At 45.4% G+C, this 13,433-nt stretch overlaps 1 protein-coding gene across 3 annotated transcripts in view; it reads left to right on the top strand.

Annotated features, from left to right (window-relative positions):
- Positions 1-13,433, top strand: part of SDK1 (sidekick cell adhesion molecule 1) — a 1,051,799-nt gene that overhangs the window by 820,022 nt on the left and 218,344 nt on the right. For 2 of the 3 annotated variants that reach the window (XM_057487434.1, XM_036932859.2), the window contains 5 exons: positions 2,842-3,036; positions 5,934-6,050; positions 7,411-7,578; positions 9,503-9,605; positions 11,801-11,977. In XM_057487434.1, coding sequence (XP_057343417.1) covers positions 2,842-3,036; positions 5,934-6,050; positions 7,411-7,578; positions 9,503-9,605; positions 11,801-11,977 — 760 coding nt within the window. The remainder of the gene's footprint in view (positions 1-2,841; positions 3,037-5,933; positions 6,051-7,410; positions 7,579-9,502; positions 9,606-11,800; positions 11,978-13,433) is intronic. The other variant, XM_036932860.2, reaches the window with a different exon arrangement.

Raw genomic sequence — 13,433 nt, 5'->3', positions numbered from 1 at the left:
ATTGTCAAGAAATGAAAAAGACATTTTTTAACGTTAATATCTGTCCATGTTAAGGGTGGGTACTTTTTTCTAAGAGTTTGGAGGGTAAGGATTACTAACAATTTTGTAAATCTTCAAAACAGCTCCATAAGAGACATATTATCTCACTGTACACATACAAAAATAAAACCTTAGAAAGCAAAGTTAAGGAACATGCTCAAGGCCCAGAGCGGGGCAGATGAAAGGAGACGCTTCCTGCGGTCACCCATCACGGGTGTCTGGCGTGTGGAAGTTGCTCATTAACTGTGGGACAGGTAACCTACCTGGGATCACATGGTGATGGAGACAGAGCCATCAGCTCCAAAGCAAGCACTTTGGCCAGGAGGCCCAGCTCCTCCCAGGGAATGGAGGCCCTGGAGCTTAGAACAAGCTCCATTCATGGGTAGGTACAGGCTTGTCAGTTCTCATTTCTGAAAAGCAGTGGTGGTGCCACTCTGAAGAGTACTGATAGTCAATGTACAGATCAGCACCTAGCCCTAAGTCCCTGCCTCTGTCTGCTGGGCTTTGTGCAGAAACCACTTCTGGCACAAGATGCGTTTCCCTAGTGTTCCAATTCTAGCCCCTCGTCAGCTGGCAGAGGCTGCTATTTACACATCTGCTATGTTCTTACTCTCTGCTTTGCCTCTTCTAAGACAGTCAGGAGGGGGACAGGGCAAGAAGATTAATGTGACTCTTCAATGGAAATATTTTCCTTACTGTGGACACACTGTTCTCTTTCTTGTATAAACAGCAGCTTTTTAAGGTCAATAGCTCTGTGAAAGTGAAGCTATAAAATATTGATAGTGCTTATATTTTAAAAGCAAAGAGTCTACAATACTGCAGGGTTAAGATTTCTGTTTATGACATTAAATTGCCCCCAAATAGAAATACTCCTAGTTCCCAATATGCTAACAGTTATTTTCCAATAAATGATGATCTTAAGCCAAGAGAGGGCTCGTTTCTGCATGCTTTCTGTAAGACAAACTGTTTGTAATGTACAGACATGTAAATATATATTGAGCAAGTCTTTCAGCTCTGTGCTGCCATCATAGAGTTTACTGCTCTCTTTTAATTTTGACAGTGAAACTATAGCAGTGTGCAAAGTGGTTATTCTTTATGAAAGCTATATCGTGTCATTGCTAGTATGAGATTTTACATGAACTGTTTATGCCTTTACCTTGAAATGGATTTTTTTAACTTCCTGATTTAATGAAAAGTGACAGAAAACATAATTAAGGTAAAGAACAGACTCAGAATACATTATCTTGAAATATTCCACGACATTAACTTTATTTATTAAAGAAGACATCTCACACCTACATAGCATCTTAAATCAAGGGACTTTGGTATACTTTTCACCATGGATCCTGTCAGATGTGTTTTATTTAAACTACTTTTGCATTTAGGGAGAAGTACAGAGCCATGAGAGATTTAGAAATAAGCCTAGACATTTGTGTGCTTTTCCCACGGGCCCTCCACAAGCATACGTGTGCCCACCATAATACAGGACCATGTTGCCTTGGATGTCTTGGTCTACTTCGGGGAACAGCCTCTCTTGGCTACCCAATTTACACTTCTTGGGTGATTTGACCTTTCTTGGCATCAGGAAAGGGTAGGGAGAAATCCCAAGGAGGCAGTGTTCCCTACTGGCAGTCACCCCAGTGTCCTGGAAAAGCTGCTAAGAGGAGGAGCCTGGTGTTGCCCCGTCAGAGCTTGTCCCGTGCAGGGGGCCACTGGGGGGAGCGTTGCTTGCATGCCTCCATACCTGGACACAGGTACTGACCACAGCCGAGTGGGAGATGAGCAGCAGAGGCCCTCAAGCTCTCGGGCTTAGGACAAACCCTTCATTTACAGCCCAGCTTCTGACCCTATGAGCTTCTCCTTCGTCTCCTGCATCCCCAGCCCAGCCCCACCCTCCTGCAGGTGGGCCAGCTGGACCATGCATGGCCTCCGCCTCCCTGACTCCAGGCCTTGGTTTCACTGTCATATGATCAGGATGAGGCCCCTGGGAGCAGCAACTGGATGCTTGTCCTCAATATGACCTCCTTGTCCTTTTGGTCAGTCTGGCCATACTCTGGGCTTAATGGGCTTTGGGGTACAAGGATGGAACTGTCCTGCAGCCCCTTCTGGTCATCTGAGGGCCCAGACAACTTTTCCTACGTCCACAATTTAGTGCCACTGTGTGTCCTTAACCCTTAACCAAATACACCTGTGCACTTGTTACTGAACCTCATCAGTCCCTCCTGTGATGCGACTGATGAAGTGATCTCCGACTCCTCAGACAGAGGGCATTTAGAGGTACATGTTTCCACAGCTGCCAGTGGTGATGACAACCCGTGATACTATCCCTTGTGCTGGGCACTGAGAGTTTTATACATATGGATTATGGATACAATCTAATATTCAGAACCTTATGATGTTGTGATGATCACTTCCTTTCCAAATAAAAAGAAAAGGCTTGGGGAAACAGGTGAGGATAGGTTCGGTGGGACCTTATCACTGTCCCTGTCTGTCTGGAAGTCAGCCACAGAATCACTTTTTCTCTAGACAAGAGCACAAATGCTTGCAGGTTCAGGACTCCAGAGGATCTGAGCTGGAGAGCCGACCGTTCGCTTCTGCTTTTGCTCTTGATGCTTCTCTGTGTTGATTTCTTCATATGCGATGAGAAAAATAACACCATATGGGTAGTTGATGGGACTCAGAGAGAAAATGCTTATGAAAATATTGCCATTTAGCCTTTGAGTCATTTTTGCCTCAGCCCTCATGTAAGGAATTCTTGAAATTTAATTTTTTTAAGTGTCCGATTATTTCCATTCCTACCAGGGGTCCCTCTTCCCACCCTCCAGTGGTACAAGGATGCTGTCGCCATCAGCCAGCTCCAGAATCCTCGATACAAAATGCTAGCAAGTGGAGGCCTGCACATCCAAAAGCTGCGTCCGGAGGATTCTGGAATCTTCCAGTGCTTTGCCAGTAATGAAGGAGGGGAGATCCAGACCCATACCTACCTGGGCGTCACCAGTGAGTACAGCCCAGAAACCAAGCCAGACGGTCTGCACTGGGCCTCAGGCGGAGCTTCCCAACATCCCCCACCCAGAACGACCACTCAGGAAATGGTGGCATCTGCTCTTTCCCCGAGGCCACTGCCCAGGGTACACTGGCCAGAGGGGACCAGCTGAGGGGGCCAGCCGCATGCAGGTGCACCTTAGCCTGCCTGTCCAGCGTGCTGAAGCCTAGGAGCAGCCCACCCACATCCCATTGTCCCCCAGCCCCTGGCACCCTCTCTGCTCCTGTGCGAGCCTGATCCTCCCAGCTCTGGGGTTGTCCCCCTCCTGACTGAGGAGTGCAAAAGTGCACATTTTTCTAGGCAGAACTGGAAGGACTCTAAGTGAACCCCTCATTCCTAATAGTTTCCTTTTGATCTTTTTCCATTTTTTAATATTCATTCTCTAATTTAGTTTTATTGAGCAATTGTAGTTCTTCTGTGAGCTTCTTTTACTATGCCATAGTAAAAGAAGTAAAAATCCAATATCCAATAGAAATACTTCAGCACATGTCTTCAAAAAATAAAATAAAGGTTTTCATTGTATCTGTGGGTCTTGTTTTTAGTCTCCCATAGTTGTAATATTATTCTTCTAAAATGAAATAGAATTTAGTGATTATGGAATTAAACCTTTCATGTTTGCCCTTTTGGAGGCAAAATGCCAATAATTTCAGGAGTGAGAGCCATTTGAGAAGGTGTATCATCGTCAGTGTACACATAGCCAGGGTTCTTGTCAGCCAGAACTTAGGAATTCCTGAGACTGAAGAAATATTTAAAAGTTCATCCATATGTTGTAGTAAACTAGGGGGCCAATTCCTTGAGCCTTGCTCAGGGGTCAAATTTATCCTCTGGTTTGCAGCATAGGAGACCAATTTGCTTCAAACAGTAGAAATAATACTGGGTACTTAATCCAGAAACTGAGTTTTGATCAATTAGAACTATTTGAAACGTATGTTGTGTTTGTGGGCCAGGATGTTCTGAGGCAAGGATTAGCAAACTTTTTCTGAGGGGCCAGATAGTAAATAGTTCCAGCTTGAGGGTGGCAGTCTCTGTCCTGCCCCTCTACCCAGCAGCACTGGCCTCTGCTGGAGCAGTGAGAGCAGCAGAGACAGCGAGCTCGTGGGCACGGCTGTGTCCCGGGAAGCGTTACTTGCTGAGGCAAGAACAGGTGGAGTTGGGCCCTTGGGCTGAGTTTGCCAACCCCTGCTCTAGGGAAAGAATTATGGGACATTAACTTCTCAGCCTCGGTTTATCAGCAAAATGGAACCAACCCAGCCCAGTTCACAAGGGTTCTTATGAGGATCAGATTGGAAATTTAAATAAAAGTACTACTTAAACTGGCTACTATGACAATGGCAAGTGAAACATATAAAAATGATAATGGTAATGCCACCTTACCTGTTTTGTAGGTACAGGATTTTGCAAAATTCTTGTATTTTCAAATTATATCACCTTTAATAAAGGAAAATATAGTATGTAAAACAATCAATATTCATTCATCTGTTTAACAAACATTTATTGAGCATCTGTGTCAGACTCTGGGTCTGTCAGGCTTGAGGACAGAGCTAGAGGAAGAGGGGAGGTTCTCAGGTCCTGGGGCAGGAGAGACAGTAAAGGAGGAGATAATTCCCCTGGAGATGAGTGCTGTGAAGAGAACAGAACGGGCAGAGTGGGCATGACCAGGGTGGTTCCTTCAGAGGGGACGGGAGGGTTCTCTGCGGTGGCCCTGGAGCTGGGGCCCCGAGAGAAAGAGGAGCCTGCCGTGGTGTTGGGGGACAGGGGACTGTAAGTGTCTCAGAGGGACAAGCTTGGCTAGGAATGTGCTTAGGGAGAAAGGAGGCAGGGGTGTTTGCAGCCTGAGATAAGCAGGGAGCCCTGGAAGGCCCTAGGCTGGAGGGGGAGCAGGGGCCAGAGGGAGGGGGAGGCCTTGGGGCTGTGAGCTGGGGAGTGGCAGATTTCCATGTACAGCTTTCCAAGAGCACCAAAGCTGGGGGTAGATGGGCTGTGAGGGGAAGAGTGGGAGGCTTGAGACCAGTTAGGAGGAGTCATCCAGGAGGAAGAAGCGATCAGCTCCAGGGGTGCTTTGAGGCAGAACCAACAGGACTTACTGGGCTGGAGGATTCCCACCAGGTGAGAGCAGAGCCAGAACTGGGCCTTGGTCTCCCGGAGTCCTGCCCACTTCTTCCCCTCGGGGCACCAGCCTAAAGCGGCCCTCACACAAGACTGGGGAGAGGCAGATCACTGCTGTTCAGGGATTTCCAGCTGAGTCGTTATCGAAGTAGAGCAAAGTGACAGGAGCCCTCGCTGAAGCCAGCCGGAGCTGCTCTGTCCTCTCGGTCTGACTCACAGCTGTGGGGCTGGAAGCCCACGCAGTCCCCTGTGAGCCAGAAGAGCCCCCAACGCACGGGGCCCTCAGCACTTCCCAGAAATTAATGTAGTCCTCAAAATCTGGTCATTGTAACTATCAGAACAAATCTAGAATATGTGAAAGTGTCATCTTTTAGATGATTCTTAATATTCAAAGCTTAGCTTTTTCTAAATAGTGCAAGCAGCTTCTTTGGTTTAACTAAATGAATGTCTCTCCTGTTTAATATTCAATTAACACAACTCTTCCTGGGCCCCTGCACTGTCCCTGCTATGTGCCCATTACATCACCAGATTGTATTTCTCTTTAGGTTGTAAACACAGAAAGGCAATTCCTGGGAGATGGATAATGGAAAGATGTAATCTCTCCTGAAAGGTTTTCATTTTTTATCACCATAGCTATCTCTGTGATTAGTTCTATAAAAGTCCATATGGGCTATTCCTCTAGGCTGGTTTGAACATTTCTGAGGGACAATGTGCTGAACATCTCACTGTTTAACTTCTCGCTTAGATGTTGCACCAGCGTTTACTCAGCTTCCCGTGGACACCACCGTGACCGATGGGATGACAGCCATTCTGAGGTGTGAGGTGTCCGGGGCCCCCAAACCTGCCATCACGTGGAAGAGAGGTAGGTGGCTTGTGTCAGCCCCAGCAGCATGGCCAGCACAGAAAATGAGCTCATTGGCTGGGTTTTACTGGTCTCATTTTCACTCATTCCTTCAATGAAGATTGATTAGCAATTTACGGAGCACCTACCAGGTGCTAGATGCCCCAGATACCAGGCTGAGTGAAACAGGCAAGACCCAAAAGCATCGTGGAGTTTACCATCTAGAAAAGGAAACAGGCATTTTTTAGAATGTGTGACTATCACTTTCCTCCATCTAAGTGCTTCATAGGGTAACTAAGGCCTCATGAGGCTCCTTAAAATACTAGAAATTGATTCAGGATAGCACTGTCAGGACTCAGTTTCTCCATTTGGGAAACGGAGTTCTTCCCTGGTAATGTTTAAAATTAAGAATAATGTCCCCCCCTTTTTTAAGAAAGAAAGATGCCTATGATGTACACCTGAAATTAATAGGATATTGTATGTCAACTATAAACTAATAATTGTATGTCAATTATATTTTAATAAAAAATCCAAAAAAACAAAATGATGATTTGAAAACTCAAAGTCTGAAGCATTCATGGACAAAGACTCAAAGGGACCTTTTAAGATGCCTTCTCTGTGTGTAATTTAACAGAGCTACATAGAGTAAAACTTGACTCAAATAAAAAGAGAGAGAGAAATGCTTCTACACAGGCTCATTTTTGTCCTCCCCGGTCTGACACACATGATGATTTAATTCCAGCTGCTTTCAGGGCCTGTGAAGAGTGGTGTCATGCACAGGCTTTCTCGGTAGTTCCCACAGCCCCTTCTACAGGGTGGAGACACGTCCCTAAATGGATGGCACACATAGTTCATCCTTAATAGATCCATGCTGAATTGTACCAGTTCACATCAATTAACTGGTCACACCTGGTGGACTATCTCTGGGTGAGTCCTCAAAACTTCCTGCTACCTGGAAACCACATGGTCGCTTCTCAACTCTCAAAGGTCTAATTCATGCATGCAGAACATAGCTTATAAACATAAAGATCTGGGAAACTCAGACTGATAAGGAGGAGGGGGGATTCTTCTATTTTATTTATTTTCTTTTCTTCTATCCTGACATAGAACGTAATGATACCTTATATAGATATTTTTCGAATGAAACCATCACCCGAAGATAATAATTGCACATGGGTCATAATTTCTCAGTATTGTACAGTTGGGCTATTCTTGGTTTCCATTACCCTAAATGATGCTAAAGGAAAGTGTTTGGTTGTTTCGTACATAAAGTTTTCACTTACTCTGATTGTTTCCTCAAGTTATTTTCTTAGCTGTGGCTCCAAGCATTACCTTTCTTGAGCGTTATGGTCTTATTCCTATTTTTTCTACTGTTCTTCAGGAAAACACATTCTGGCCAGTGGCTCTGTGCAGATTCCCAGGTTCATGCTCCTTGAATCCGGGGGTCTACAGATAACCCCTGTCTTCATCCAGGATGCTGGCATCTACACCTGCTACGCAGCCAACACAGAGGGATCCCTGAGCGCGTCCGCAGCTCTGACCGTGTGGAGTAAGGACCGTGGCCTACACAGAAGAGCCTTCTGCTCACACGCCACCCGGGCTGTGGGGGTGTCAATAAGCCCCTGGACTCCCCAGCTCAATCAAAAGAGAATGGTTATTTTTACAACTAATTTGTAGAAATCTGTTGACTAATTTTTCAGTTTCTGAAAGAATAATTAGAACATGTAGTCAAAGATTTAATGGGGATGTTTCAGGAGAAATGAAAGATTGACTTTATAAAGTCAGTAGAGCCAGGGATATTCTCCCAAACTAGCCCAAAAAACAAAACTGACAGGTTGGTTAATTTTATGAGCATTACATAAGAAAACGGACTCAAGAATTATGCTAGAGAAAGTGTATTTTTCCTGCACCATCCATCATCACCAGCAAAAGCTCTCCAGTGTCTCAGTATGAATGTCTCCTTCTAACGTACATTAGAAGTGAGCTAAGGAAATAGCTTCGTTGCTTCTCCAGCTCTTGTTTCCTCCTGTTCTATCTGCAACACAGATGTCCGAAGTGCAGAATAAATTGTTTTCCAGAACATGAGGGATTAGATTCCCAAGTACTTCTGCCCCCTGGCACTCCCACCCCACACTCTATTGTCAAGGTACTTTTTCCTCTCTGTTTCATCCATATCTATATTACTAAAAGATCATTGCTCAAAAGCAAAAGACGCTGCTCACTAACAGATTTTCATAAAGCTATCTATATGAGGAAAGAAAATTTTAAGTTGTATGAGTGAATAATTTGTTAAAATACTTCACTTGAAGAAAAACTGAATTATTGTGCTTTATTTCATATCCTTTAGCTTTTTCTATGATATAGTTGGTGCTGACCTTGATAAACAACCCTTTCCAATTTATCAGGTGTCCTAAAAATACCATGAGTTTAAAAGAAATGCATCCAAATTCCCCCAATACTGTCAAGTATTAAAAAAGAGATTTTCTTCCATTTGGTGGTTCACTCCACCTACTACACCTGCTTCATCATGTGTCCATAAAAATGAACCACGTATTTACAAGCTTAGGAAGTACTGATATCTGCATCTCTCTAGCACACTCATCAGAAAAACTTGTGGACCTGCTAACATTCAAAATTACAACCATTCTAGAGCAATTGGTACAACACTGTGGCCAGCAGACCGTTTTCCCAAACACTGCCTGCTTTCTGCGGTACAGATGTGAGTGATGGTAGCGTCCCCCTCTCATGGACAGGGAGACTAAAGCTCCAGGATATTTTCCCAGACACCCTGCTAGCAAGCATCAGACTGGCCTTAAACTTAGTCTTGTAACTTAAAGTCCCTAGTGCCAGAGCAGCGTCTACCTCAGATTTGTGGGGACACATGACACAGGGCTGTCACCAGGGCTTTTTCCGTGGCAGCTGTGGAGTGTGGGGCAGCTGCAGGTCAGACGGTGTTCCCAGCCAGCATTAGCACCAGGTCCCACAGCTTACGTGGGGCAAGCCGCTCCCGCTGAGCATCACTTTTCCTTCCTGAAACCTGGGGGTAGTGATATCACAACCTCACAAGGTTGTGGTGAGGATTAGATAAAACAGTGGAATAAAAGCACTTTGCAAAGTCATGAAGGGCTATGTGGACAGTAGAAATTACCAGAATGTTGACTATCTTTGGAAATAATTAAGATTTTTACCTGAGAGTATAGAGCCTCGTAAATATTTGCCTATAATCATTTGCTCCAGCATGTAGAGGTTCAGGGATGACCTGAGAGGGGCAGCAAGCTGGACTTCTTTTGCTGCAGACAGAAAGGCTTGCTTTCAATTCCCCACATGTTTCCCAGTGCTTCCCTGTACACTGATTTTGTCCAAATAAGAGAAAACTTGCAGGTTTTGATATCAGATGACCAATTCATCATCCCCTGAGAGAGGAAACTCTCAAGTATGTAATTTTGTCTGAACTGTGACTTGTGTTTTTACAGATCGAACATCCATCGTTAACCCTCCCAAGGACCGCGTGGTGATCAAGGGGACCACGGCCACACTGCGCTGCGGAGCCACACATGACCCCCGGATCTCTCTCCGGTCAGCTCAGTAGTTACAATGCTGGGGACTCACTAATATTCTGTGGACTTAGGAAGTGAAGTGGAGATGAGAAGGGGGAATTTTAGGGACTTTGATTTCAGCCCAGATCCCTGATTACAGCATATTACGGTCACGGGCTCCATCATTAATCACACAAATCCCATTTTCCACTCCAGCCTTATGTATTATTTACAGTGAGCTATGTTCCACTTCATGACTTCAATGCAGCTTTTCATGATTTTTCTGCCAAGGTTAATACGCTATCTATAAAACGTACTTGTCAGAGGCTGATACTTAATGAGAGAAAAATCCAGAGGGATCGAATAGGATTTCAGCAGTGTTTACAGTTGAGGCTGTGCAATACTCAAGAGGGGGCTTCTCCGCTCCAAGGATGGTTTCCTCATGAAATGGAAGAGGGAGGCGCCCGCATGGAGGGGAGGCAGACACAGCTGCCCGGTGCCTTAACGGGCAACAGGAGAAGAAGGAAGTGGGCAACGAAGACCCACTAAAGGAATTGTAGTATCCCACCTTTGGGTTCAGACGGGAAGGTAACGATGAAAATTATTACACTCTAGATAAAATAAATGCAATGGCAGCAAACACAGGGGACTGTTGGTGGCAAGCTTCTTCCCAAAAAGCTGCCACTTTCAGAACAGGTAGATCTTCAGAATCAGCCTTGAAAATTAATCTAAAAAGAAAAGATACAATCATCCTAGTATTTTCATTCTGGCCTTAGCCCAAAAGGCATGCAGTTAAACCAAATGGATAGAATCAATATGCCTTCCTTCTTTCTGGAACATTTCACTCTGAGCAGAGGGAGATGGCTATTGATGCATACATTATTAACTGGATTCAGAGACTAAGCTGTTTTCTCACTCTTCTAGGGCAAGTGTTTGGCAAACTGTGAGTTTCCATATCTCCACCTGGCTCTCTGGAGTTCCCCAAAGCTCAGAAATAAAGTTCAGTTTAGTTACAAGAATGCAGAATGCAAAGCAAGCAAAAAAAAACTAAAGTTAAAGATTACCTGGAGAATCCTCAGAGACTGTCTTAGAGAGAGTTACCGTGCCCGGGAAAGAATTTTTTGTTTCTGAAGACCGGGAGTGTGACTGGAAGAATGAAAGGCAGATAAGGCTGGCTTCCTGCTCCTCTAGGTGTTCTCAAGGAATCCCCGTGGATCTGTGTGGTTTTCTCAGAGCTCTTTATGTGTGATTGATCAGAGCCTCCTGCCTGAGAAGGAACTAGATCGTTCCCTCTCGGGGCTCCTCTGGTCCCAGTGTTTCTCTGCCCTGAGGAGCACAGCCTCTCAGCGACAGTCACAGCTAAGCTCTGAACCCCAAAGGGAGCAATTTATTCACTTCCTTCTGGGGAATCAGCGCTGCTGCCTCAGGGTAATGGTAATTTTATATAAGCAGTTTGTAAATGTCTGTGCTCTATGCACATTAACTTTTAAAGAACTGGGTATATTTTTAAGATCCAAGCAAATTATTTTGGAAAGGGAAGCCAGCACTTTTCATCCCATAGCGGAGAGAAGAGGCCACACCCACTGACATCCAAAGACTAGACAGGCTGTTAAGTCTTCATTTGAAATGGAAAATGTGCTAAAATTGTCATTAAAAAATTAAATAAAATTGAATTAATTAAAGAAAGAAATGCAATTTTAAGGACAATCTGCCAGAATGGTTGACTTAAAGAGAACATGTTTATGGGGTGTGATCTATTTTTTTTTTTCACAAGTTGAGTAATTCCACTCAGGATTTCTTTATACAGTCACTGCTTCCCATCCAGACAACAGCTCTTGCCCTTCAGGAACATTCCTGGGGAAGAATGTGAAGTGCAGTTTTAGTAAGTGACAGGTTCGTCCAGGACTCTACAGACTTGCCATCTAAACCCGAGACCAGACGGATGTTTCCAGTCATCTTCACTGCCCTGTTGTTAACAACTATTTTTGCATTATGACCAAGATATCTGGTTGCATTCCCTTTTTCTTTTCTTTCTTTTTTAAAGATATAATTCACATATCATAAAATTTACCCTTTAAAAGAGCACAGTTTAGTGGTTTTTAATACATTCACAAGGTCACCGGTTTCTTGCTTTTTAACAGGGGGGAGGATCAGCAGCCCAAGCTCCTAATGCAAGGCCCTTAGTTTGATACTAACTCAGATCTTTTCCAACTCAAAATTTTGCTCGGCCCACAGCTACATCTGGAAGAAGGACAGCATGGTCATCAGCCCATCTAGCAGCTCCAGAATTGTGGTGGAGAAGGGCGGGTCCCTCCTCATCAGCCAGACGTGGTCAGGCGACATCGGGGACTACACCTGTGAGGTCGTTTCTGAAGGAGGGAATGACTCCAGGGCGGCCCGGCTGGAAGTGATGTGAGTGCAGCAGCTGTTCAGGGTCACCATCTCCTGATTACCCATATCGTTACGGCCAGTCACCCCCTTCCTAGTGACGTCACTTAGCGTGTAACAATCACACTGGGTCCCAGCCTGCAGTCAGAGGCCCCTGCCTTGTGCCTCCACAGGCATATACACTTGTGGATTTTTTTTCTGTAACCTCGGTTTGACTATTGGCTTCCATCCTCATCGATCTCTTTTATCATATTTCCCCCTTGGCACTATATTATGATGGACTGTATTTGCCACATTGCATGTAAGTCACACAATACATCCACTTTTCCATTTAATGCCCATCAGAACTTCTGATCAGCAAGCAATGTCAGGCAGCCCACTGAGGCAAGACCATCCAGTGAAAGCCACTGGGGCCACGCGGTGAGTTCGGTGCCGCTGCCTCCCTGCGGGCACAGAGACACTTTCCATTAAGTCTTTTGAGATCCTGCAGATAGCAGGCAGCTGCCCATTAGTTCTAATCTGGGCTTTCCTGGGGGTCCAGAAGACCTGGTGGGAGACTGTCCATCTCTTCTACCTTTGTGTTTTTACATGACCCTCTGTCTGCTCATGGCAGGGAGCTGAAAAGCTAGCTAAAAATTTTTATTTTTCCAACATTTATTTATTTGTTTTTACAATAATGCCCTCCCAGATATTCCAGGGACATGTGTACAAAAGTAAGCCTGGAAATAGGCAGAGAAGGGCTGGCGTCACGGTGGCAGCCAGCTCAGGGGCACAGGCAGCCCTCCCTGGCTAACAACAGGACATGCTGGGCCACTGGAAAAGGCCGTTCTGAGATTTTCTTACTGGGTTATGCCCACCTCATTGTAGGAAGGATTCTATAGGCAGAAATCATTCCCTAAAAATAGAACCTGAACACTGAGTACAGGGCCAGTTTTCATGTGTCTTTGAATCCCTAGACTCCAGCCGACAGGATTATAAATGAAAAAACACTTGCTGAGTGCTCAGCACGTGGGCTCCTGTGTTTGTTGCATCCATACAGGATGACAGACAAGCAGCTCTCTAGTGGCCGCTGTCTGTGGCGTCTGACAGGGTAGTAACAGTGGAGGGATAATGGGGTAGCAGCTGGTTCAGAAAGGCCTGGTGTTGTGCCTCCAGGACCTGAAAAAGACCCACCTTACCTGCTAGCTGGCCTCTCTGCAGGCTGACCCCTTGCTCTCTGTAGAGGTGGTCACAGGCTAGGAGGAAAGGTCGCCCTAGGGAGTCATGAAATAACAGATGTCCTGAAGTCTGAGAGGGTCAGCAAGGGGCCTGGGCACTGCAGCCGAGAGGCCCTCCAGCTTGGACATGATCGTGGAATTGCCAGGTCTCCGCACTGACCTGCTGTGGGGGTCTGTGCCTGGGCTGATACAATCCTTGCTCCCACTTAGCCATTGGACCACTGACTGGCCCTTTCTGCCCTTCTCTGCCCCCTAGCTCACCC

The sequence above is a fragment of the Manis pentadactyla genome, chromosome 10 (genome assembly GCF_030020395.1).
Source record: "Manis pentadactyla isolate mManPen7 chromosome 10, mManPen7.hap1, whole genome shotgun sequence".
NCBI classification, from domain to species: domain Eukaryota; kingdom Metazoa; phylum Chordata; class Mammalia; order Pholidota; family Manidae; genus Manis; species Manis pentadactyla.
This window is presented reverse-complemented; position numbering and strand designations above follow the sequence as displayed.